At 42.7% G+C, this 22394-nt stretch overlaps 1 protein-coding gene and 1 long non-coding RNA gene across 2 annotated transcripts; one reads left to right on the forward strand and one right to left on the reverse strand.

Annotated features, from left to right (window-relative positions):
* Positions 1-3728: 3728 nt before the first annotated feature.
* LOC111946436 lies at positions 3729-4145 on the reverse strand. Its single transcript, XR_002872169.1, has 2 exons — positions 4000-4145; positions 3729-3918 (listed from the first exon to the last, which is right to left on the reverse strand). It is a non-coding gene; the product is annotated as an uncharacterized LOC111946436 (long non-coding RNA).
* A 1471-nt stretch (positions 4146-5616) lies between these two features.
* LOC101161515 (germ cell-specific gene 1-like protein) lies at positions 5617-22394 on the forward strand. The gene is made up of 5 exons (XM_004080750.4): positions 5617-6806; positions 7168-7215; positions 11639-11791; positions 17665-17776; positions 20124-22394. Exons 1-5 carry the CDS (start codon positions 6506-6508, stop codon positions 20422-20424), a joined length of 915 nt encoding a protein of 304 aa, XP_004080798.1. The 5' UTR covers positions 5617-6505; the 3' UTR covers positions 20425-22394.

Here is a 22394-nt window from a genome sequence, read left to right on the forward strand (position 1 = left end):
GGGTAATATCGACATCTTAACCACGTTCACTCTCCCAACTAGCGAGAGGTAAAGGGGAGACCATTTAGCCAGGTCCTTTTGTATTGTCACCTGCAGTTTCCCAAAATTTTCTTTAAACAGATCACAGGGTTTTTGTGTTACAGTTATTCGTGGCAGGAGGTTTTTGCGAGGCTGAGGTCGAGGCGAGACGAACCAGAGTTGGCGTGGCTGGAGATCTTGATGAGTGGTGTGGCTGGAGTTCTAGAAAGGAAGGCTTCAGCGTAACTAGGAGGACAGCTGCTGCTCGAGGTGGTGTAAGACTCAGGTGACTCTCGTGACATGAGATTCCTGAGGCACAAAAAGACAAGGTTAGCAAAGGTGCGAGACAAGGGGGCCAGACATAGAGCTCAGAGAGACTAGGCACCATCAGGGTTGACGAACTGGTGATAAATGCTTGAGCTGGGTCTCCTTAAGTAGCACAGGTGATTTGATGAGATGAGTAGTCACAGCTGGTGAGACAGGAGCAGAGCAGAGCTGGGAGGGGGAGGAGGACTGACAGAGGCACCATGACATATACGCTTAATTGAATGGAACTGCATTTGTCTTCTCTTATTATATAATTGTATTATATTTATAACCATACAATAATCATAAATATTATAATTTAGAATTATTATAAAGGATTATACTGCATTCACTCTTCTATGCATTCACATGTGGGGGTTTTATGGCTTTGCTGAAGAGGTTATTCATATCTGGGTTCCCATGCAAACAAAATAAGACTCATTTTTAGGCAGAGCAAAGAAATTTTTCAACTGTTCCAGAAGGTCTGAAAGCTCTGCCACCTTCACAAACACAGTGAACCATCCCACAAAAGTGGTCTGGACCTAACAGCCCTGATGTTAACTCACCCAAAATCAAACAAAAGAAAACAGCACAAGACCATTTTTATTCATACTGGAGATCCTGAACAGCACACTGGCAGCTCACAAAGAAATAAACAGAAAGTCCAATCTTGCAATTAAACCTGCAGGCATTTTACAGTCACCCAAACTAATTTCAATGAGGCTGTTAGATCATTAACTGTGTTTCCAGAATGTGACTTTCCCTCTAACTATGAAAGATTCTTATGTCTCCGGTTAATGTCACCATTATCCAGCTCTATCTGCCTTTACTGTGCAGCAGCCAGTCGTAAAACTACAAATGAGCTTCAGTCAAATGTTGTGGGTCCTGCTATTGGACACACCCACACAGTTCATTCTGTAAAAGAGGTTGCCCAGAATCTTAAAAACTGTCTTTCTCATACCTGCAAAAGCTTAAAGAAGCTCATTTCTGATTCATCTCATCAAAGTATCTGTGACCAGTGATGAGCCACTCACATGCATACTGTAGATTTGGTTTAAAGTAATCCAAGAGCTTACAATACTACTTTGTGAAACTGTAATGCATTACATGCCTCCAGTGTTACTTTATCTGTCCTGCAGTAGTGGAACATGAGCACAAGTGAACCATGTGCTCATTAGGGGAACCAGATCCTCCCCAGCTCGACCGGCCAGACCAGGAAAGAGAACTGGCATTAGACCCCCAGACCCGCAGCACCCCTTGCGAAAGGACGCACGCAGCCCAAACGAGGTAGACCGCCCACCAACCCAGGTGCAGGGGAGACCCCCCCTACGGGGCCCCTGTGGCAGCACAGAGCACAGGTGACCCCGGCATCTGGGCCCCGAGGCCACAGGACAGGCGCGCTTTGCCGTACCGGGCAGCAGCTATTGGGGCCACATGGGGCAAGGATGGAGCCGGGACCCAGAGGACCCAGAGGACCCAGAGGACCCAGGAGCCGCCCCCCCCCACCCAACGGCATTTTGTCGCCGCAGGCCAGAGCTGCCCCAGGTGCCTGACCCAACACAAATGTAAAGGAAGCACATCTGTGCTGTCTGGTATTAAATGTTATGAAAATGAAAAATTATTAAATGGGGTACCGTCCCATGTTGCATGTTGGCCAAAAAGATGATAACAAGATATAATGAGTGACGTGAATAGAAGCCTGAGAGCTAAATATTGTAATTTGCAACAAGGAACTTAAAGAGAATATTCTCGTTAGTTCCATCCTACATGACTCAACAGTGTTGCTGAAGCTAGCTGAAGAAAATAGCTCACAGACCTCCATATTTCTGAGCTTAAAAAGTTGATATTCCGTGATACAGACCCTTTAACCCACTAAAGCAAACCAGTCTTTGCCCCTCAAAACTAAAACAACAGAGATAAACCCAAATTATTTACTTAAACTAATGACCGGCACTCACTAAAGCTTCCACAACTGTTCAAATTCCTCCTGTTAACCTATAAGGCCTTACATGGAATGGCCCCTCCTATATTAAGGACCTCATAGTGCCTTACCATCCAATCAGAACACTTCGCTCGCAAAATGCAGGACTGCTTGTGGTTCCTAGAATTATTTAAAGTACAGTTGGAGGTAGAGCGTTTAGCCACCAAGCCCCTGTTTTATGGAATAAACTCCCAGCTCATGGAAGAGAGGCCGACACAGTTTCTACATTCAAAGTTAGACTGAAAACATTCCTCTTTGGACAGGCTTATTGTCAGACTAGCTAGTATTATTATATTATTTAACTTAATGTTAATCTGTTTAAATTAAATTTGACAAAAGCAATTAGTTGTTAGTAGGCTGCTAGAAGTTAGAAGCTGGAGAAAGTATGGTGCACTGGGGTTCCGTCCTCTATTCTCATCTACTTCTCTCATCCTCTCCTCTATTTATTTATCATTTACTTCTCCATGCCTCTGGTTGGTGCAGCGCAATTCATGCATTGCCCCTCTTTTCCACTCCCATCCTGGGGAGTTGGAATTATTCCATATTCCGTGCTCCTGTACCTTACCATGTACCTCGTCTCTGCTCCTGCTCTTGGCTGTGGACCCTGCCCCTTGCTCATCTCGCGCCCCCAGCCATCTTCCAACTCTAACTGAATGAAGCTGAGGGCCTCTTGTGTTGGACATATTTTACTTTAACAACAGGGGTTATTAATCTTCAGACAAACCAAAGGCATGACTGAATAAACCCCTTTTGTAATTGAGGCCAAACTTTATTAATTTCAATCAGGTTTGAAAATCTTTGGTGTTGGACCGGACGGAAAAGGAAAGAAGGGAAGAAGAGAGAGGGATGTTAGAGAGAGGGGGGGGTAGGAGGGTGATAATAGGAGGGGAAGGGGGATAAGACCATGAAGCAGCATAAAGCAACAAGTTTACTGGATGTTTATCGTTACGGTATCATCACAATACAGATAGTGTTCACACGCATACTTATGCCTTTAAACCAACTAGTGTGAAATATTTCATTCATTCAATCACGCAAACTGTTAGTGCAAAGGTGAGCTAACACCTGTGCTCAGGTGAGTGTTTATGTTCTTCTAAAATGGATGGTGGAATGTGAAAAGAAGGAGGGAGAGCGCCCACCCATCCCCACCCCTAGACCCCCGCCACAGCAGCAGCAGCAGCCAGAACCCCCCAACGCCACATGGCAGCAGGCAGAGAACAACCGCCCCCCAGCGGGTTAGATCGTCCTGTATGCTTTTCAGTAATGGGGTGTGGTTTAGCTGCACCAGTTCTGATAGTTTGGGGGAAAAATAGATACCTAGAAATTTGATATTTCCTGATTTGACTGGTATTGTGAGTCTTTGTGTCATGATTCTTCAGGCTAAGCGAACCCAGATGCTGAAACCCAGAGTAAGACAGGTAAGTGGCAGATGAGTAATCGTTTATTGATTCTCCGTGTGAGGCTGAGATTTAGTCCCGGCGAGGTCCCAATGTGAAGATGGCTTGTGGCGTGGCTGGAGGTGATAACGCGGTCAGCGTACGGCGAGGAGTCTTCCGGTTCACTGGAACGGCTTAACTGATGACCCACACTGGTGTCACTCGTAACGTGGTTTCCTGAGGCAGGAGAATAGGAATTAGGTTGGGTACGTGAGCAAAACAAAACAAGATAGAGCATAGCAAGACCAGGCGAGTCACCGTAAGGGTTAACGATCTGGCGTCGGCTTGAGGCGTTGGAGCTCCTTAAGAGCAGAAGTGATGATGAGGAGAGTGACAGCAGCTGGTGGCAATCAGGAGAAGAGTGAAACAGTGCTGGAGGGGGAGGAGTCTGCCAGAGGCACCATGACACTTTTCTCCGCATTACTGTTCAGTGGTAATAAAACAGACTTATTCCAATTAATGGAGTAGTCTGATATGGAGGACAATTCATTAATGATTGTTGCTGTTTCATTTACAGAATGTAAATTACTTAAAAACAGTAAAATGTCATCTGCATAGAAGATAAGATATTTCTCTATAAGAGTTCTGGTAAAACGCCTGTCCGTCCTGGGGAGGATCCCTCTTTCATGTGGACACCCCTGAGGTTTCTTCTATTTTTCCAAAATCTTTTTTTTTTGCAGTTTTTCCTTACTGTGCGAAGGAGGATCTAAAGGCACCGATGCCAGTTTATTTTAGTCTGTTAAGTTTAGTCTTCTCCTACTGAATTCTAAGTAATCATGATCCTTATGATTGTGTGTTTACTTTATAATTACCGGAACGAAGTTCATTGAGACGACTGTTGTGATTTTTGGCTACATAAATGAAATAGAATTGCATTGAAATGAACTCCCGGCTAAAATGCTGTTTTGCTGATTTTTTTTCTTTTTCTTACAGCACAGTGTGTTCTGCATCCTGATTGTCTGTAAATATAGTCAATCAATCTCCTCCGTGGCAGGTCTCCTGTACAGAATGTATTCAGTTTGTCAGACTTACATAAGTATCTGATCGCTAAACAGCTGTAAACATCTGTTTATTTTGGAAAAAGAAAAGAAAAAGATCAATACATTTTTGAATATTTTTTTTTTCAGAACACAACTTGCGGTGATAAATGAAGAACCTCTGTTGATAGTGGATAGTTATTGTACTTTTGTAATATTGATATGTGGCCAGTGATCATTGCTTGTTTAAAAACAAGACTTTCTCCTAAATTTCCAAACTCTCTCTCACTACCTGCATCCACATTATGACTGGAGCCTGAGGGATTCATGCCGCTGTCTAAACCGGCGGCACAGTGTGAACCACTTCATGAGTCAGTCAGACGGTACAGCCACAGTGAAGCTTCGGACTTCATCATTTCTGGCGCCTCCTCTAAATGAAGCCAGCTTCACAAAAACTCCTCCCCCAACACTCGACACTTGCCTGGAAGCCTGGGTACAGAGCGTCACATGACCAGGTGGACTGGTTGTCCGATGATGAGCAGCATAGACCCTTGCCAGGGCAGTTGTGGACTCACAGTTGTTCCCATGACCTGCATGAACTCCAGTGTTGAAGGTGCCATAATCCCCACCTGCTGGACCTGATCAGTACTCGGAACTGTTATCATTACCAGAAGGTAAAGAATAGATGTCCCAAAGGGATACAGTCTATTATCAGCAATGACTCAGAAAATGGGAGACATTTTTTGGCACATGGTGGTAAAAAAACAACAACAAAAGAAACATCCCCCAGATTTTGTTGCACATTTTGACTGCAGGACAAAACAAACACATAGACTTCAGTGGGGATGGATCCATCCATGGACGGCTGGGATGCAGTGGTGGGGCGGTCGACATCTGATTGTCAGATTGCAGGTTGAAGTCCTGCCCCATCCCTGAGACCCTCCTTGCTAACCAAGACACTGAACCCCGCCTCTGTGGAAGGTTGGCGCCAGCGTTCGGCAGTGGAGCCACCGTCAGTGTGTGACTGAAAACGCTTTGGGCCTTCCAGGTAGAACAGCGCTAGAATACGCAGGAACCACAGAGGAAGGGTGGATCTAACTGCTTCTTTTGACATTAGCATAATAAACAGTTTTTGCCTGCACCCTCGCATCTGCTATAAAGATCATCTAATTTGTGCTTCAGTTCACTACAGTCACATGATGACATGAATCAGTCTAACTTTTGACAATCTGACAGAAAGCTTCTGATTATGATTTGAGGTGGAGCATTTAGGTTGAAGTTGTAACTTGGTGCAGATGTGCTGACGTCATGTTTGGTTCCTGAGTGTTTTGACTTCCAGAAACAGAAAGCGGACCCTGACAGGCACAGTGCGCACGCTCCTTTTTAGCCCATTCAAGCTCAGTTTCAGACATCCAAACGTTTTGAATGGAGTTTCATCTCCACTCTGACCTTCCTGAGGAATGAGTGGATGTTTCTGGGGAGAGTTTGCTAAGGACTTTCCGTCCTCTCAGTCCGTGAAGCTGAGAGAGAGGTCTGTGCGTAAATCACAGTGGGCCGAGCGCATTTGCGTGCGTTGGGGGGTGGGGGTGGAGGGTGGGGGCTGCCTACAGAGAGTCAGCGGCTGGAGCCGCAGATGCTCCAGGCGCGCTGCAGGATCCAGACGCACGCGGTAATTAGCGGCGGATGCAAACACGTAGATCATGAAGATTTGACGGGGACAGGCGCGTGGATCCGGTGTCCTACAGGGATTGAGTCAGGCGCCCCCGGTCCTCCGTTCCGGCGCGGTGATGGAGATGGACCGGCGGCGGAGAGCCCCGCTGGCTCTCACCTTGAACTTCCTCGCCTTGCTCCTGGCCGTGTCGGCGCTCACCACCAGCTACTGGTGCGAGGGGACGCGCAAGGTGGTGAAGCCGTTCTGCCAGGGCCCGGTCTTCAAAAAGCAGTCCTTCTGCATCATGTACAACAGCTCCAACATCAACGACACGCGCCTGGTTCAGTACATCTGGGAGACCGGCGAGGACAAGTACGTGATGAGGAAGTTTCACACCGGAATCTGGTTCTCCTGCGAGCAGAACATCAACATGACCGGTGAGTTGGTGGTCTGGAGACGCGGCACAGTCAAAAATGCGCGCATCGGGATGCGTCACTCTGCTGGGGGTTTGAAGCCACAAGTTCGTCCTGCTTTAAACTACAGACTCTGCTGTGGGAAGTCAGCCCAAACGTGAAGAAGCTTCACGGAATCAGCCTTAAAGCTCTGTGGGTTTGAATAAAAGTCAAAGACTTGATTCACATGAACTCAGTTGAAGAAAACATGTCAGTTGTGTCACCTGCAGTCGTTCTCGATCCACTGATATGAATGCATACTAATGAAAGCTGACTTATCAACATGTTGCCGCACGACTGCTGTCATTCAATGTCAACTAAATGTCTCATTTACATTCTGTTTCAGGGGAAAACTGCAGAAGCTTCATTTCTGTTGCTCCCTCAAATGAAAGAGGTAAGAAAACATTTTTATAACATTTTTTAACATGAGAAAAAAAATCAATAGTGTTAGTTTGCAAAAAAAAAAAAAAGGAAATCAATAAAAATGAGAAAATGAACAGAAAATAATTGCTGTCTTTTTCATCTTGAGGGAGGTGTAAAGGTGAAAAGAGGATTTAAAGTGGGCTCTAACTCCTTTTGTTGGCCTCATTGCTGGAAAAGAGAGAGAATAAACTCATCCAAATTAGTCCTTATGGTTCCAAAGATGAACGTTTGACACTGTCCAGATTAAATCTTTGAGTATTTTTATCCTTTTAAGGATTCCCTGCTGGTTTTGTCTCTGTTTTTTCTGAAGCCAAATATTAGAGTCTCTCAACACGACTGTAGTTAGAGGCTTACTTAAAAGGTGTTTACTGTTCTACGGAATTAGGATTGAAGTTTAGGACATTAATGACACATTTTTACCTCAGCATTGTTTTTTTTATGCAGCTTCTTCCCAATTGCAGAAATCTTTGTCTTACTTCTACTTTGATGGTCAGATGATATATAATAAAAAAAACTTTTCTTTGTTTTAAAAAGGGAAAAAATATAAAGCAAAGCAGAACATTTTATGAGTAAAACTGCTGTCACTGAAACAGCGAACCTTGAGGGATGTCTTGTTTATTGCAGGAGGAACATACTAACGGCATTCTCCACAGAACGACTCCAGACTTAAGCTCTCCTTAATGTTTGCCATCAGACACAACAGCAGCTGGTTTGAGTGTCAAAGTGATGCAAGACGATGCAAACACTGCAAGGATCCGGAGGTGGACCCACCGGCCTGCTTAGTCCAAAAGTTATTGTGAAGAGTCTCAATATATTTCTGTCATTTTTCCATAAAAAAGGCCTGAAAAGAAGACAAAGAAAACAATCCTGAATTTATTTTGAAAAAGAAAAAGAGACGTTGAATGTTCCACTCTCTAGGGCTGAGTGCCAATTTGATGTAGAATTGAATCTATGATTTCATTCATTTGTTAAATAGACATTTAATTTCTTTATTTAAAACCAAATGTGTTCTTATAAAAACATTTGTTTCAAGTTATTTAGGGCTAAACTACGGATGACCCTGAAGGGGAAATCCCATCAACAAATCACAAAAAACCTTTTAAAGATCACAACAACAATTAAAAAGCAAAACAGATATTGGAAAAAACAGCATTACATTTTAGAAAACGGAGTCTGAAAACAAAACGTATTTTCCAGAAAACAAATGAAATGTTTGAAAAACAAAAAGGTAAAGGTACCGGTAGGTATTATGGGACATCACTGACTGGATGATGTTATCCAGGATCGCTTCATGTCAAATAACTGTCAGCTGAAATGATAAACAAACGTCATCGTCCAATCAGAGACGTCCCATAGTACCTAGCATCCGGTTCCTCATGGTGGATCGCTTTTCTAACATTTTGTTTTGTTCTTGTTTCCTAAATGTAAGGCTGTTCTTTAATATTTGTTTAGTTTTTTTAATTGTTGTGACTTTTAAAATGTTTTTGCGTTGACTGATTTGTTGATGTGGTTTGCACTGCAGGGCCACCGTACTAAACAAATATTTAATTTATTCAGCAATGAATTCTTACCATAAAACTAACTAAAATATAGTTTTTGACTGAAAAAATACACATATTTGAGTATCTTTACTGCCTGCTTATAGAACCAGTTATGAATACATTAATTGTGTGTATTATTCACCAAATGCAAAAATTGAAAGAAAAAATGTTTTTTTATTGATTCATTTTCTTTGCTGAGCTTCTAAAGGGTTAAAGGAAATTTAATACTTATGAATCCTAATGTACTTTCCAAATAAGGAATTGTTTTGTTGTTGATTCATTATTTTATTTAAACCCAGGCTAAATTATTAACAACAAGAAAATAACAAAAGGTACACAACTAAACTGACCATCTGACAAAGACTTTTTACTCCATTTAATGAATCAGAAGCCTTTTTAAGACACAGCTGGTCAACTCTCAAAAAATCAACAAATCATAGGGCGGCTAGCGCACAACTATTGGAGCAGTCAATTCAAGAATAACAGAACATGATTCTAGGGCGGCAGGTCGGCCAATGATCGAAGAATGTGCGGTTTGATCCCCAGTCAACTGCCGTTGTGTCCTTGGGCAAGACACTTCCCCCTCCCTGCCTCCGGTGTGGCTCCACTGGTGTATGAATGTCCCGGTGATGGTCAGAGGGGCTGTGGCTACATCAGTAGCTACCATCACCAAGAATGAATGAATAATGGACACATTGGAAGAACTTTGAGCGTCTGGAAAAGCAGATAAATCTAATCCATTATTATTCTATTTGGTGTTTACAGGCCTCAGAAGTGTTTTTGACAGCATTATTTGGTTTCTGCCTCTGTCTACAACCTTTAAAAGTTGATTTGTTCTTTGAAATTGTGTCTCTGAAGGCTTTTGGCTTTTTTAAAGGTGTCCCAAAACCCAGCAGACGTCTGGATCCAAAAGCAGCAGGTTTATTAGCTCAGCTAAAAGTCTGGAAAGCTAAATCTGAGTCAGGCAGGCAGGAGTCCATAGCAGGCATGAGATCATCAGAGGAGAGACGGGATAGTCAAGATCCAGGCGAGAAAGCATTTTTACACAGACCCAGTCCAGGATTTCAAAGACTATGAGAAGCTCTCTGGATGAGATCAAATAAGACGACGATACTTTATTATCCCAGCTTGGGAAATTGCGTTGTTGCAGCGTCCACATACAGGCTCAATACAAACACACAAACGATGGGGGACACAATCAGAAAAAACAATCGGTTCACATAACAGCTCTAGAAAAACAGACACCACACATGAAATGAGTATATCTGTTGCAAATGGATGGTGAGTTATAGAGTCCAATGGAGTGAGGTAGGAATGGCCTTCTGTAGGTTGGTGTGACAGCCTTAGCCTCTTGGAAAAATGTTCTCCGCTGTCCGTCAACAACAGGATGGAGACTCTGGATTATCCATGATGGATACGAGCTTGTTCAAAGTCCTCCTCTCCATCACAGCTTCAAACGGGTCCACTTTACATCTGATTACAGAGCCAGCTCTTCTGATCAGCTTGTTCAGTCTATCAGTGTCCCTGGCAGCTATGCTGCCCCCCCAGCAGACCACTGAGAAGAACAGAGTGATGGCCACAACAGACTGGTAGAACATCCCGAGCATCCTGCTGCACACGTTGAAGGACCTTAGTGTCCTCAGGAAGTAGAGTCTGCTTCTGGCCTTCTTCTTCTTCTGTTCCAGCTCAGTCTGTTGTCGATGGTTCCTCCCAGGTACTTGCACTGCTCTACCTCTACCACATCTCTGCCCAGGATGCTTTAGGGGCTTAGAAATCCTCAACCTCATTCGAAAAAGTTGTGTTGGACCTAAATTTAGTTTGAGAGGTTTTACATTTTGGTTTCATTTCTTTCAGAGAATATTTCCCTCTGAGGTTGATCTCACTTCCTTTTTAAACCTAATCAGGACCAGCAGTTTTACAGGAACTCTCAAGTGAACATGGTTTTCCAGCTGCCCTGCTCTTCATCCCAGTCTCTGAAGTCTCTGCTGAAGTCTGTTGGATTCAGAGATGCTGATTTATGCTCCACCCAATAGATAGTCCTCCTCTTCTTGTTCTTTTCTGCCTGGAGCTGCAGCACTGGTTTATCTGGGGTTCTCAAAGAAATCTTTCCCTTCTTGCTTTGCAGCGTAACATGTTTTGTTTTTAAAAAAAGGAATCACATAAAAGGGTCAATCCTACCAGTTTTTTCCTGACCCAGATTGTCCCGATTCTCCTTGTAATCTAGTAAGCAGTCGTCAATGTACGCTCATGTAAATTAAGGCAAAAACTCCAAAGTGCAAGCAGCAGTTTGAAGATCTGTAACCAGGCAACTGCGTCTTTTTTCCCCCTTCATAGAAAAAAACAGAGACTGGCTGAAATGAAGAGAGCTGGAGCAGCGGCTCAGAAACAGCCCTTTCAGTTCTATTACAACCCTAATGAGTGTGACTCTGGCGAGGAGCGTCTCTTCTGCTGCTCCCTCGCTTAATGGACGGACGTGATTGAAAGGCAGTAAAGGCCTTAAATGTTCTTAACCAGACGATCACTTCTTTCTTTAATGCTTTCAGGTATTAAACACCAAGTCTGACATTCAGTTGAGCTGAAGGATGTGCTGATTATACAACAGTAATGTTCTTGTTATTATACAACGTACTGGGAGGATAAATGACAGTTTGAAAGATTGTTTTTTTCACATCAGAAGGGGTCAAGAGCTTTTTCTATCACGCTGGCTTAAACTCAGAATGTCCCCTGTTTCTTTATTTGGCACTGAAGGTTAATTGCAAACGGTAAGAGCTGAAGGTCGGTGAATCTTCCTCTTCTTCGTCACCCTTATGTTCCTCCGGACGTGTGGTCGCTAAAGCGCTCCTCTCTCCACAGGCGTGCTCTGGCTGTGCATCGTGGCTGAATGTCTGTACATCCTCCTGCTGGCCACAGGAGGCCTCCTCATGTCTTTGGAAGTCTGTCACTTTGGCAATGTCATCGACGGCCTCAAGCTCAACGCCTTCGCCGCCATTTTCACTGTGCTGTCAGGTAAGACGTGTCCAGATGGATGCACTATTTTTGTTGAAGGTAAGTGAAAAGCCGGTGCACCCAGAGACGGCGGTTAGCAGCTTTTCTGCCTGTGGTTTTTCATATCCACTCCCACGTCACTGAGTTTGCACAGGAAGGTTGTTTTTGTGTTGATCCATCTTTTCTGAGCTCAAGAAATGATGAAAAGAGACACTGAGGTCTCCATTCATTCTATTGAATTTTGTTATGTATACTTAAAGACACAAAGCTGACGGCGCGTCTGCCTGGTTCAGATGTTTCTCAGAATAAACAAGACTTTGACTTCCCTTCCGGAGCCGAAATTTGTCCCGTCACACATTCAGGTTCCACCTCACAGCCCAGAGAAGATTTCCAGCTGTTTGCAGAGGAATTAGCAGTGACCTTCTTTCTAATCCACTCAGTGACAATGACGCCGTCCACCAAACTCTCAGCGGTGAATCAGCAGCGAGAGAGACTTGGCTCCGGCAGTCTCTCGGCCACACAGGTCACATTCAGGAAGGAGACTGTTCCTGCATCTTTCCATGAAGGATGAACATGTATTGAACACACTAAAACAACATTTTTAAACTTTTAATTATGTAACTTTTTTTACATGCATATAAAAAAGACATAAATATTATTCCAGAATAAATAAACTTGAACCTTAAAAAACTTTCAATATTTTGCTCTCCACAAAAATATACATATTTCTGTGGAGATGCAATAATTCTTTTAAATTATACAAGTTAGAAATAAAGTAAACGTTAAAAGAAAAAATACTCAAATTCCTTTACTTTTCTGTCATTTTAAATGTAAGAAAATAAACTTATAAATATCCCAAAAGATTTTGTTCTGCATAAAAATAAATCTTGGAAATAAAACTAACGTTTGTGCTTTTCAGCAAAAACACATCAGAAGGGTTTTATTTGCTCTTCTGTGGTTTTATCAGATCTGGACTCCTGGCTTCATTTTTTAGCCTCCAGTTCATTTCTGTTTGGTGTGTGTGGTCCTGTCTGTATGAAACCCATCAGACTCTTTTCATTGATAAAAACCTGTTAGTGTGAATATTATCTTTAATAAAACACAACAAACTAAACCAAATAACTTCATCACATGAAAATACTCCAAAAATATTTGGTGTTTTCCTCATTTTGTGCAGCACCAACAGTAAAAATCCTCCCAAAAACTTCTATACGTTCATCAACAAGTGAACGACCTGGGAGTATTTCAGGCAGACAACTGTAGCAGTGCGTTTACCTGGTTACTCCTCCCTGCGGGCGTTTCAGTCTAATCAACTCACCTGTTCAGTGTCCTACTTAAGTCCAGGTGTGCGGTCCAATCCTCTTCTTTCATTTCCGCGAGCTCTGCGTTCGTCACCCCACCCTCCTCCCCGGCTTCCACCTGTGAGCTCCGTTAGGGGTAGTTTATTACCCAAAGTTTTCTATGGAGATCTTTGTTTTATGTATCTGAACAGAGCCTGATGCCAAACTAAAAGAAATATGGAATAAATCTTTACTGCATGAGTTCTCTGACTGAAATGATCTATTGTTTCTTTCTGAATGAAAAGCGCCGCTGGTTTACTGCCTGCATCACCGTCTGCAGCTTTATGTCAGGTACAAACACCAAAGAAACCACAGATAAATGTAGAATAGATCATATATGACAAGTAAAGACGTATTAAATGTCTACCCCTTGTGCTATCCTATGGCGTCCAGATGACCCCATCCTTACATTGTCAGAGCACTGTCTAGTGGGTCTAGATGACCCAACTCCCATGGCCTCAAATTTACGGGTGATGTCCCTCAACCCAGCCGGTTCACACTCTGCCACAAACCGCCCCAATGCATGTTAGAGGTCCTGGCTCGATAAAGCCAACAGGACAACATCATCTGCAAAGAGAAGAGAGGAAACTGCAGTGGAGAAGGAAATTCAGATTCTTAGGAATGCTTTTCAGATCAAGTCCAGAGCATCTGCAGATGTTCAGTTCTGGCCCCTAAAAAACGAGAGGGGATGCACCTTTTTGTTTGATTTAATGCACCTTAGTGGATCTATTTTCTCCCACATGAAATATATAAAAGTAACATTCAGATCCACTATGATAAAGAGGCACATGTCTAGCGGCCTGCTGCACACCTGACTGAGCAATCCTCTTCTCTGTGTCAAACATTACTAAAAAGGTGAAACATAAACCGTAAATGAACCTTCTGTTCACATCTTTTAGGTCAAATGTCTTTATTTATTTTTTTATTGGTAGATTTTAGACAAATCAAAAAACAATAAGTAAATCTCTTGTTTAAATACAAACAAAAACCAATAAGCTGCATTCACCGGCTTATTGCTGTCATGTTTGATTCGTTTTCTTTCATTGTGTGATTTCATTAGAATTAAGAAACTCTGCAATAAACTGGGAAGCAGGAGTAGATGGAAAAGTGGAGAGAATGGCTCCCCAGTGAAGGTGGAATACTCCATCTCATCATCATCAGACAGATGTTTCAGCTGGTAAACTGCGAGCTGTCCTGATGCTCATTTATACGTATGTCAGCGGTCTTTCTGATCTGAAATCCTGGACGTCTGCTTACCTCTCTGCTTAAGCCTCTTCACATAATCCGCCTTCCATGGACTGTCATTGAGGGTTTCCTCCTTAAATCCACAAACAACACCTTCATCTTAGTGTGAAGAGGAAGATTACTGTCTCCAGGGCAACTGCTCCACCTCATCTGTGAGCAACCCCCCCCAAATACGTTTTGTGATTGGGACATAAATGAGTTTTTATTATTAAGGACCCACAATACAGTATGTGATTGTTGCAGATGAATCTTAAGTGAACAGAATAAACCAAAGTACACTACTTGAACTTTTTTTTTAGTCCGAAATCTGCTGTTTCAGATTATTACTGTTTTTTTTCATAAAACAGGATCAGAAAAAGTGAATTGGGAGGCATTGCATTTGAGAATTTAACAAGTGAGCTGCCGGGGAGGCAAAAATAAATCACTCAATTTGGCGTTCATCAACTTCAAATGAAAGAATTCATCCAGAACAGGCATTTTCTCTGCAGCTTCCATTGGCCCTGACACAAAGCTGCTTGTGATTTGCATGGCATTATGGTAATTCTGAGGGATAACCTCATAAAAACCCTGACAGGTACGAGAGGAAATGTCGGCTTTCGTCGCCGAATCTGGTGCAGGGATTTGCAGCGGCGCTTTAGGTGCTAATCCGATTGAAAGGCTCTGATTGCTGTTCTTCATTCTTGGTCTATCTTGTGGCCGTCTGAGGTGTGGGAAAAGACGAATCCTGCTTTTCTGGTGACAGAATCTTAAGCACAAGACAAGAGGAAATCAGAGCAAATATTGAGACAGATGTGGAAGAAGGAAAGACTGCAAACAACTCCAACCTACTTCTGGTGGCTTACCTGACTTAGGTCTTGTGGGTTGTGGGGTCACAACTCACGGCCAGCTCACCAAAACTTCAATGGAGGTTTATGCCAGAAGTTGGGAGTTCTGAGTTCTGCCGTGAGCCACGCCCAACTAACTTTGGGTCGCAGCTGAAGTACCGTCACTTTGCCGGAGCAGAATCCTCAAGTGAGGCGAGGCCGGGAAGTTTAAACCCACTCATCAGATCAAAAAAAGGTTGGAGCCTAGATCGGTTCTGATCCAGAATTCCACTCTTCCATTTCTCACTCAGTAACTTTTTTGTTCCTATTGTTATTTATGCTTCAGGTGTAATCACCATTTTTGTGATGATTATTCTGTTTTTAGAAATCAAAAAACTGTGTTGTTTTCTACGACATTGTTTCCAGGAGTCTGATGATACGATACATATCACAATTTATCTCTAGACAGTACCATAGACAAAATGTCCCTATTTTACTAAAGTGTGATCTGGAAAAAACTTTGAATGTTCATACACCTTTCATGTTAATAAATGATAACATTCATTTTCCTTTAGTTCAGAACATGAAGCACTGCAACTGTATCTCAATATAGTATCTTTTACCAAAGCTAATTCATGGGGCGAAAAACGTCAACCTTCAACTTTGTCTGATTTCACAAGAAAATATTTGACGGTATAAAAAAAAATAACAAAGAATAAAACTGCCATAAACAATAAGGTGTTATAGGTATGGATGAGAAATAAAGTGTTGTTTGTTTCAAATACTGCTAAATGTAGCCAAACTGGTACTTCTAATAAAGAAAGAAAAAGAAAAAGGAAACCTCGCCGATTCTTTCCAGAAACATTGAAGTGTGATGAAGCAGCGAAAGCAGGTATTTGATTGAGTGCAGCGCTGCATCTCCATTTTCACACACGTGGAAGTAAAAACATGGATTTCATCTCATCACCACGACGATTGTCTTTTTTTCAGCGCGTTAAACATGAAACTCTGACGAAATCATTTCTCTGAATTAGAATCGTTTGCTGTGAAGGTCCGCAGAACTTTGGCCCGCATCGCCTTCAGCATCTTGACTGAAGCTCTGTTCAGGCCTAACGTGCGCATCGACAGCATCATTCCCCACGAAGCACCAAATACAGGCTACCGGCAGCAACCCCAGTTAAAACTAAGTTGTACGTGTCTCATTGAGCTCTGCAGCAACCATTGACTGTCTAATACAGCTGGACTGATCGCGTCTGATGTCATCCATAGTTCCAACCAAATGAAGTCAATTCAGCCTCCATTGTTTTTTCTTCCCTGAAAGCCGGCTCGGGAAAATCTGTCAATCAAACGCTTTGAACATTTGACCTGCTTTCACTGAGGCATCTGATTGGTTAGTTTGTAACTAGAATAAAAAAGAGGATTATCAAGAAAATGTTAAAAATCAGATCCAGAACGGTTCTTCTGACCAATAGAACGACTGAGGAACAGCGGTTTATTTCACCATAGATGTCTATGGGATGTTGTGACACTTCCTGTTTAGAACACTGGGGGGGAGGGGTCAGTCCAGTCCTCATCTACAGTCAATGAAAGCAGTTAAAAAGCGCGAGGCTAATAATGAGTGAACACAAGCTGGATCTGATTATTGTTTTGGTGCAGAGCAGCTAAAGAGGCTCGGTGCTGCCGCCTAGTGGTCGGGGTTTAAGTGGAAAACAAAAGTAAGAAGCTGAACTACATGTTTGCTCATGAACAACTAGTTCCGTATCATCTTGGCAGCATTTTAAATCCATACAAATATCGTCAAATAAAATATTGCAGTATTTCACTTAATGGATTTTTTACACCCCTGATAGTTTCTGCTGAGCGTCAGGAGTCCGTTAGAAATTTGCCTCTGAATTGTGGGTAAGAATGTTGGCGCGGAGCAACCCCGCTCCCATTCCCATCACCCATAACTGAGCTATCTGTTTTTCTTGTTTTCTCCTGCCGGCTTACAGCCCCTCACAACCCCAACCTAACATTGGTGGTGCAACAATAGTGGCAGCAGTGGCAGATCTGTCCATCCGTCCAGTTTTAGTCCAGATTCCAGCTCAGACCAGGAAAACAAAGACGTTCATGGATCAGTGTGTCTGATAATGGTAGTCTGCATGCTCCGCCCCTTTCTCATTTATCTCTAGCATGTTTTCTTGTCTTTAATGTAAATCTCAACAATTATTTTTTCCCTCCAGTATAAATAAAAAAAAACAAACACTGCTAACTCAATTCCATAGAATTAACCCTTGCGCTATCCTAGGTACTTTAACGTTGGGAGTTGGGTCATCTAGACCCACTAAACAGTGCACTAAAAAGAAATGCCAAATCAGTGATCAGTTATTCCCAGATGAATGTCCTCGGCTGCTTTCAGACAACCAGAATGTTGCATTTGGGTTCATTCCGCTGATCAGCAGCTTGACCGTCTTTTTGTGGGAGACTGCCACCATGTGGTGAGATCTGGTGTGATTGTGTGGCGCAGGTTTGCTGGGCATGGTGGCCCACATGATGTTCACCACAGCCTTCCAGCTGACCGTCAGTCTGGGCCCGGAGGACTGGAAACCCCAAACATGGGACTACAGCTGGTCATACATGTGAGTGGAGCTTCTTCTGTTTTTCCTCTCAGATTTTTGTTCTTTAGCTGCATTTCAAAGTCTTGCTAACAGCTTATGCTTAGTTTTCACAGAACGTCACTGGAGGTCAAACGGTGTTCTCCAGACTTCTAGATACTGCCTTTTAGTTTAAAAACAAACACATTTTTTCCACATTCAAACTTTTTGGGTAATGATTTTAGCACTTGAATAGGTTCAAATATACAAAATACTCCTAAACAATTGTTTTGGTTTTGTTTTGATATTCCAAACCCGTTTTTGTCTCTTTCAGGGTCACAGGGCTGCTGGAGCCTATCCCGACCACTCGTGGGCGGGGACATCCTAGACAGGTCGCCAGTCTGTCACAAGGCCACAATCACACACCCATGCACACTCACATGCACACTTATGGACAATGTAAAGTAAATGAACCTATGAAAAACAATAGTATTAAAGGAAAAAGACTAAAGTGTATTTTGGAGAATGCACTAAAATATTAAATGCGCCCACTTTGGCCGCCCTCATTTTATCTGCAGCGCTTAGAGAGCCATTCAAGCGTTTTTCACCCTTTAGAAAAAGAAAACACTCATTTGTATTCATGCTATTGTTACTATTGTGATCAATATAAAATGAACTACTGTTTTTTTGGCATAAATAAAACATAAACATGAGAAAAATGTCATATTTCAAAATATAAAACAGTGGTTCACATTCCTATCAAAATAAAAGACACTGCGTCCCACAGGATCATCTCAATGCAGCAGATGTGGTTACACAGAATCAACAGTGATTTAAAAAAAAAAAAAATACTGTTTGTGGGGCATCTCAGCCAAAAATGTCTACGTTCACTAACCAAAATGAGTGCAGAGCTAATTTAGTGAGTCTGGCCTTTGTTAGTCTTTGTTAGTGTCCTAACAAAGGAAAATCTCTGCCTTGGTGTTACGGCCCCAACAGGCAAACCTCTCACAGTCCAGGGGAAATCACAAAGGGGCCATAACATTTGAAAATTGGACACCAAGAAGTTGAGGAGCCCAGTTTATTGGGAGAAAGAACCTGTGTCCTGTAAAGCAAAAAAAAAAAATGATTGTGCTGGTTCTGCCTAACAGAATCTAACTAATGAAAAGAAACAAACAAAGCCTGCAAATAAAGACTACCACGGTCCAACCCCAAACTAAGATAACAAAACCCAGCAGGATAAGACTGCTGAGGACCAAGACGGGATCAAAAGAGAAACAAACCAGCACATCTCCAACTCAAACCACAACCTCTGCTCTGCTCCTGCCCCAGACGGAGGAGTGAGGGAAGACCGGAGCGTGAGATTGACAGGCGGATTGGAGCAGCATCCACTGTTATGTGGTCGCTGTACCGCTCCGTTAATCGGAAAAAGCAAATGTTTTCATTTGTAGTTAAAAATTTTATTTTTGTCATATTTTAAGTTCAAAAGTCAAAACATAACTTCAGGAAAAATGCTTTTTTCACACTTTTGACCGAAAAAAGGATTTTTTAGTACAGAATGTACTCAAAAGGCAAAGTTCCCATTTGTATTTTTAAAAAAAGTGTTATTGTAAGTTGAAAAGTAAAAACAGTTAGAAATCAAACAAAAATGCTTTTTTTACACTTCGCTATTGTGGTGAAGAAAGAGCTGAGCCAGAAAACAAAGCTCTGAATTTACCGATCGATCTTCGTTCCAATCTTCACCTATGGTCATGACCCAGAGGTCATGACCCAAAGAGGGAGGTCCTGGATACAAGCGGCTGAAACGAGCTTCCTCCGTAGGGGGGCTGGGTGGTACCTTAGAGGTAGGGGGAGGAGCTAAGTCACCCTAGGGCCAGAGTTTCTTTTTAATTTATCGACAATTATAGAATCAATGTTCAATCAGAACATCAAATCCTTAAATGGATTTCTTTTAAACTATTCTCTTTTAAAGCAGAAAGAAGATTTTTTTATTTTTGCTATGAAACAATTCCTGTTTTTATCATTTGAACGTGCGACAGACTGGTAACCTCTCCAGAGTGTACCCCACCTTTACCCAACAGCACCTGGATAGGCTCCAGCATCCCTGTGACCCTGAAAAGGGTTCAGCTGTTTCAGAAAATGGATAGATGTATAACTGCAAGTTCCACCGCTGTAGTTGAAATCATCACTTACACAAAAAAGGGTCTTTTTTCCCAAACAAGTTAGGTTTTGGATGGAAATCCAACAAATGCCTCAGAATTGAATCCTGTGGAATCCTAATGGAAAGTAAACTGGTTCGGGATTCCGTGGCGATGCCTTCCTCATTTCAGAGTTAACACCAATAACTTCAGTTGAAATTCCTTTTAACTGAGACTACATTTTGACTGTTTCTTAGCTTGGCGTGGAGCTCCTTCACGGCCTGCATGGCGTCTTCAGTTACAACCATTAACCGCTACACCAAAACCATCCTAGAGTTCAAGCACAAGCGCAGAAACATCGAGAAGAACCTGAAGATCAAGCAGAAGCTGCTGGAGCTGGACTCTCCTGAGCAGGTGTGGGACATGTACATCAGCTCTGTGCCAAGCACCGCGGAGGAGCTGCTGGACCTGTCATCCAACGGGCGCAAACACTCCAACACCTCCGTTTTCCTGGACCTCAACGACCTTCCTGATGCTCAGGGTGAGGAGTACTGCTAGACGAGGGGACTGGGCTCTTCAGAGCATCAGTGTGGTGGTCAGTCGGATCCATATGAGATGCTGCGGTTGCTTTGTAGTGTGGCTTTACTTAGAGACACACCACACCGTTAGGAAGATCAGGATGATGTGTGACGAGAACCAGACTTGACCCAAAACCAGGTGGTTTGGCTGCTTAGCAACCATCTGCCACACTCGGTTGGGCTTTCCATCTGCTTGCTGTGGTGGATGGGATGCATTCCTTACAGGCCCACTCTAATGAAAAGAATCTTCTTGGTGTTTTTAGCATGTTCTTGTAGCTTCTGTCTCATGATTTTGGAGTATTTTTGATTCAAATCACGATGGATTAGGAGAAGATTAAACATTTCTCTCAGTTGTGACACAGATACTGCGCTGGGTGGGGCTAAAGTCTCCATGCTCCGCCCCTTTCTGATCCTCCACCTGCAGACCAATAGATCCATGAACGTCTTTGTTTTCCTGGTCTGAGCTGGAATCTGGATCAGAACTGGACGGATGGATAGATCTGAGGTTGCTGCCATTTTTGTGGTACTGCCAATGTTAGGCTGAGGGTGTGAGGGCTGTAAGCCAGTGGGAGAGAGTGTAAAGAAAGGGATGATGGGATAGCCCCTCCCACAACTCAGAGGTGAATTTTTACTCCTAGAAAACCACCAGGGGTTTGGATAAAAACGGCATCATCATCTTGAGAAAAGCACTGGGAAGGTTTTGAAAACAGATCCAAGTTAGCAGCCGTGAAATTAACGGGTGTTTCGTTTCATAGGAGCCATGGAGTTCAAGTCCTTTAGAATATTTTAGAAGCGTCATTTTCTTTTCTTTTGCTGCCTGGTCCACCAGTCATTTGAAAGGATGGGCTGAAAAGCTGGAGGAGGGAGTTGTGGATCAGATTTTCTTTCTGTTGTGTACCTGGCAGAAGTGCGTAACTGTGTTTCCACTGGTTATTTTGAAGCATTTTTATGATTGTTTGTTACAATGACACACTCATCTTAACCAGGAGCTTGAGGACTTGGGGCCTCCCGGTGTCATGTGACTCTTCGTCTACTTGAAAGCCTGCAGCAGTGTGTTTGGATCATCTGTAGAAGCTGCATTCTGCGGGTCTGTGGTCCTGTTGAGAAGATCACTGCAGTAATCGGCTGAAAGACGATGCCTGAAAGGTGTTTGATCTTCCTGATGTGGAAAGAGGGAAAAATCTGCACACAGCAACATCTTTCCAGCCGTTGGTTGATGATGTTACCCCTAAAGTTGTGCAGACTCTGCTTGACTAATCACTAAAGAGGCAACCCTTTCATGAACACTCTTTTAGCCAAGGTCTTCTAACAGTGTAGTGCAAAACCAGGCCAAGTGGAACGTGTAGAACGTTCCAACTCAAAGCCAACCCCGTTACAAACGTTGGATCTTGTTCTTCCTGAAAAGCAGCAACCTCTGTTAAACTGATTAGCTTAAAAAAACCACGACACTGTTCAGATGTATGCACTCTTGGGGGTTTTAGGGAGACATGAACGAGCGATTGTTTCCAGAACGGATGGCGACAGGAAACACAGTGCCTTCACTTCCTGCCGCCTATGGATCGCTCGCCATGCTTGAGAAGAGAACAGCTTCCTTCCTTCAACCTTCAGAACTTTGTAGCATTGTGCAGACGGCCAAACCTCTTCAACAGGAATCGATCTTTTCTGAGGGAAAAAGGCGTCTTTGTTTACATCTATTTGATAATGCTGGTGTTTTATTGTAAGTGCATTCAATAATAATTCTAATGTGTGTTTTATTTATGTGAACGTTTCAAATTCTACTTCACTGAGTTTCTTCTTCTTTCTTCATCGTTGTGTGAACTAAGTATTTCCAGAGGATCTTTTTTGTAGTTTTCATCAGTTTGAAACATTTGAGAGTTTTAAAACATTTACTTCATTTTTGTTGATTTGTAAAAAAGATGGATCATCTCAATAAATGAATGCTTTCTTGTT

The sequence above is a fragment of the Oryzias latipes genome, chromosome 19 (assembly GCF_002234675.1).
Source record: "Oryzias latipes chromosome 19, ASM223467v1".
NCBI lineage: Eukaryota > Metazoa > Chordata > Actinopteri > Beloniformes > Adrianichthyidae > Oryzias > Oryzias latipes.

What these genes read in the sequence shown, in the direction of transcription:
- LOC101161515 (XM_004080750.4), top strand. Translation starts at nt 6,506, where the DNA reads ATGGAGATGGACCGGCGGCGGAGAGCCCCGCTGGCTCTCACCTTGAAC. An exon ending in GCAGAACATCAACATGACCG is followed by an intron (nt 6,807 to 7,167) that starts GTGAGTTGGTGG and finishes ATTCTGTTTCAG; the next exon opens with GGGAAAACTGCAGAAGCTTC. An exon ending in GACTACAGCTGGTCATACAT is followed by an intron (nt 17,777 to 20,123) that starts GTGAGTGGAGCT and finishes ACTGTTTCTTAG; the next exon opens with CTTGGCGTGGAGCTCCTTCA.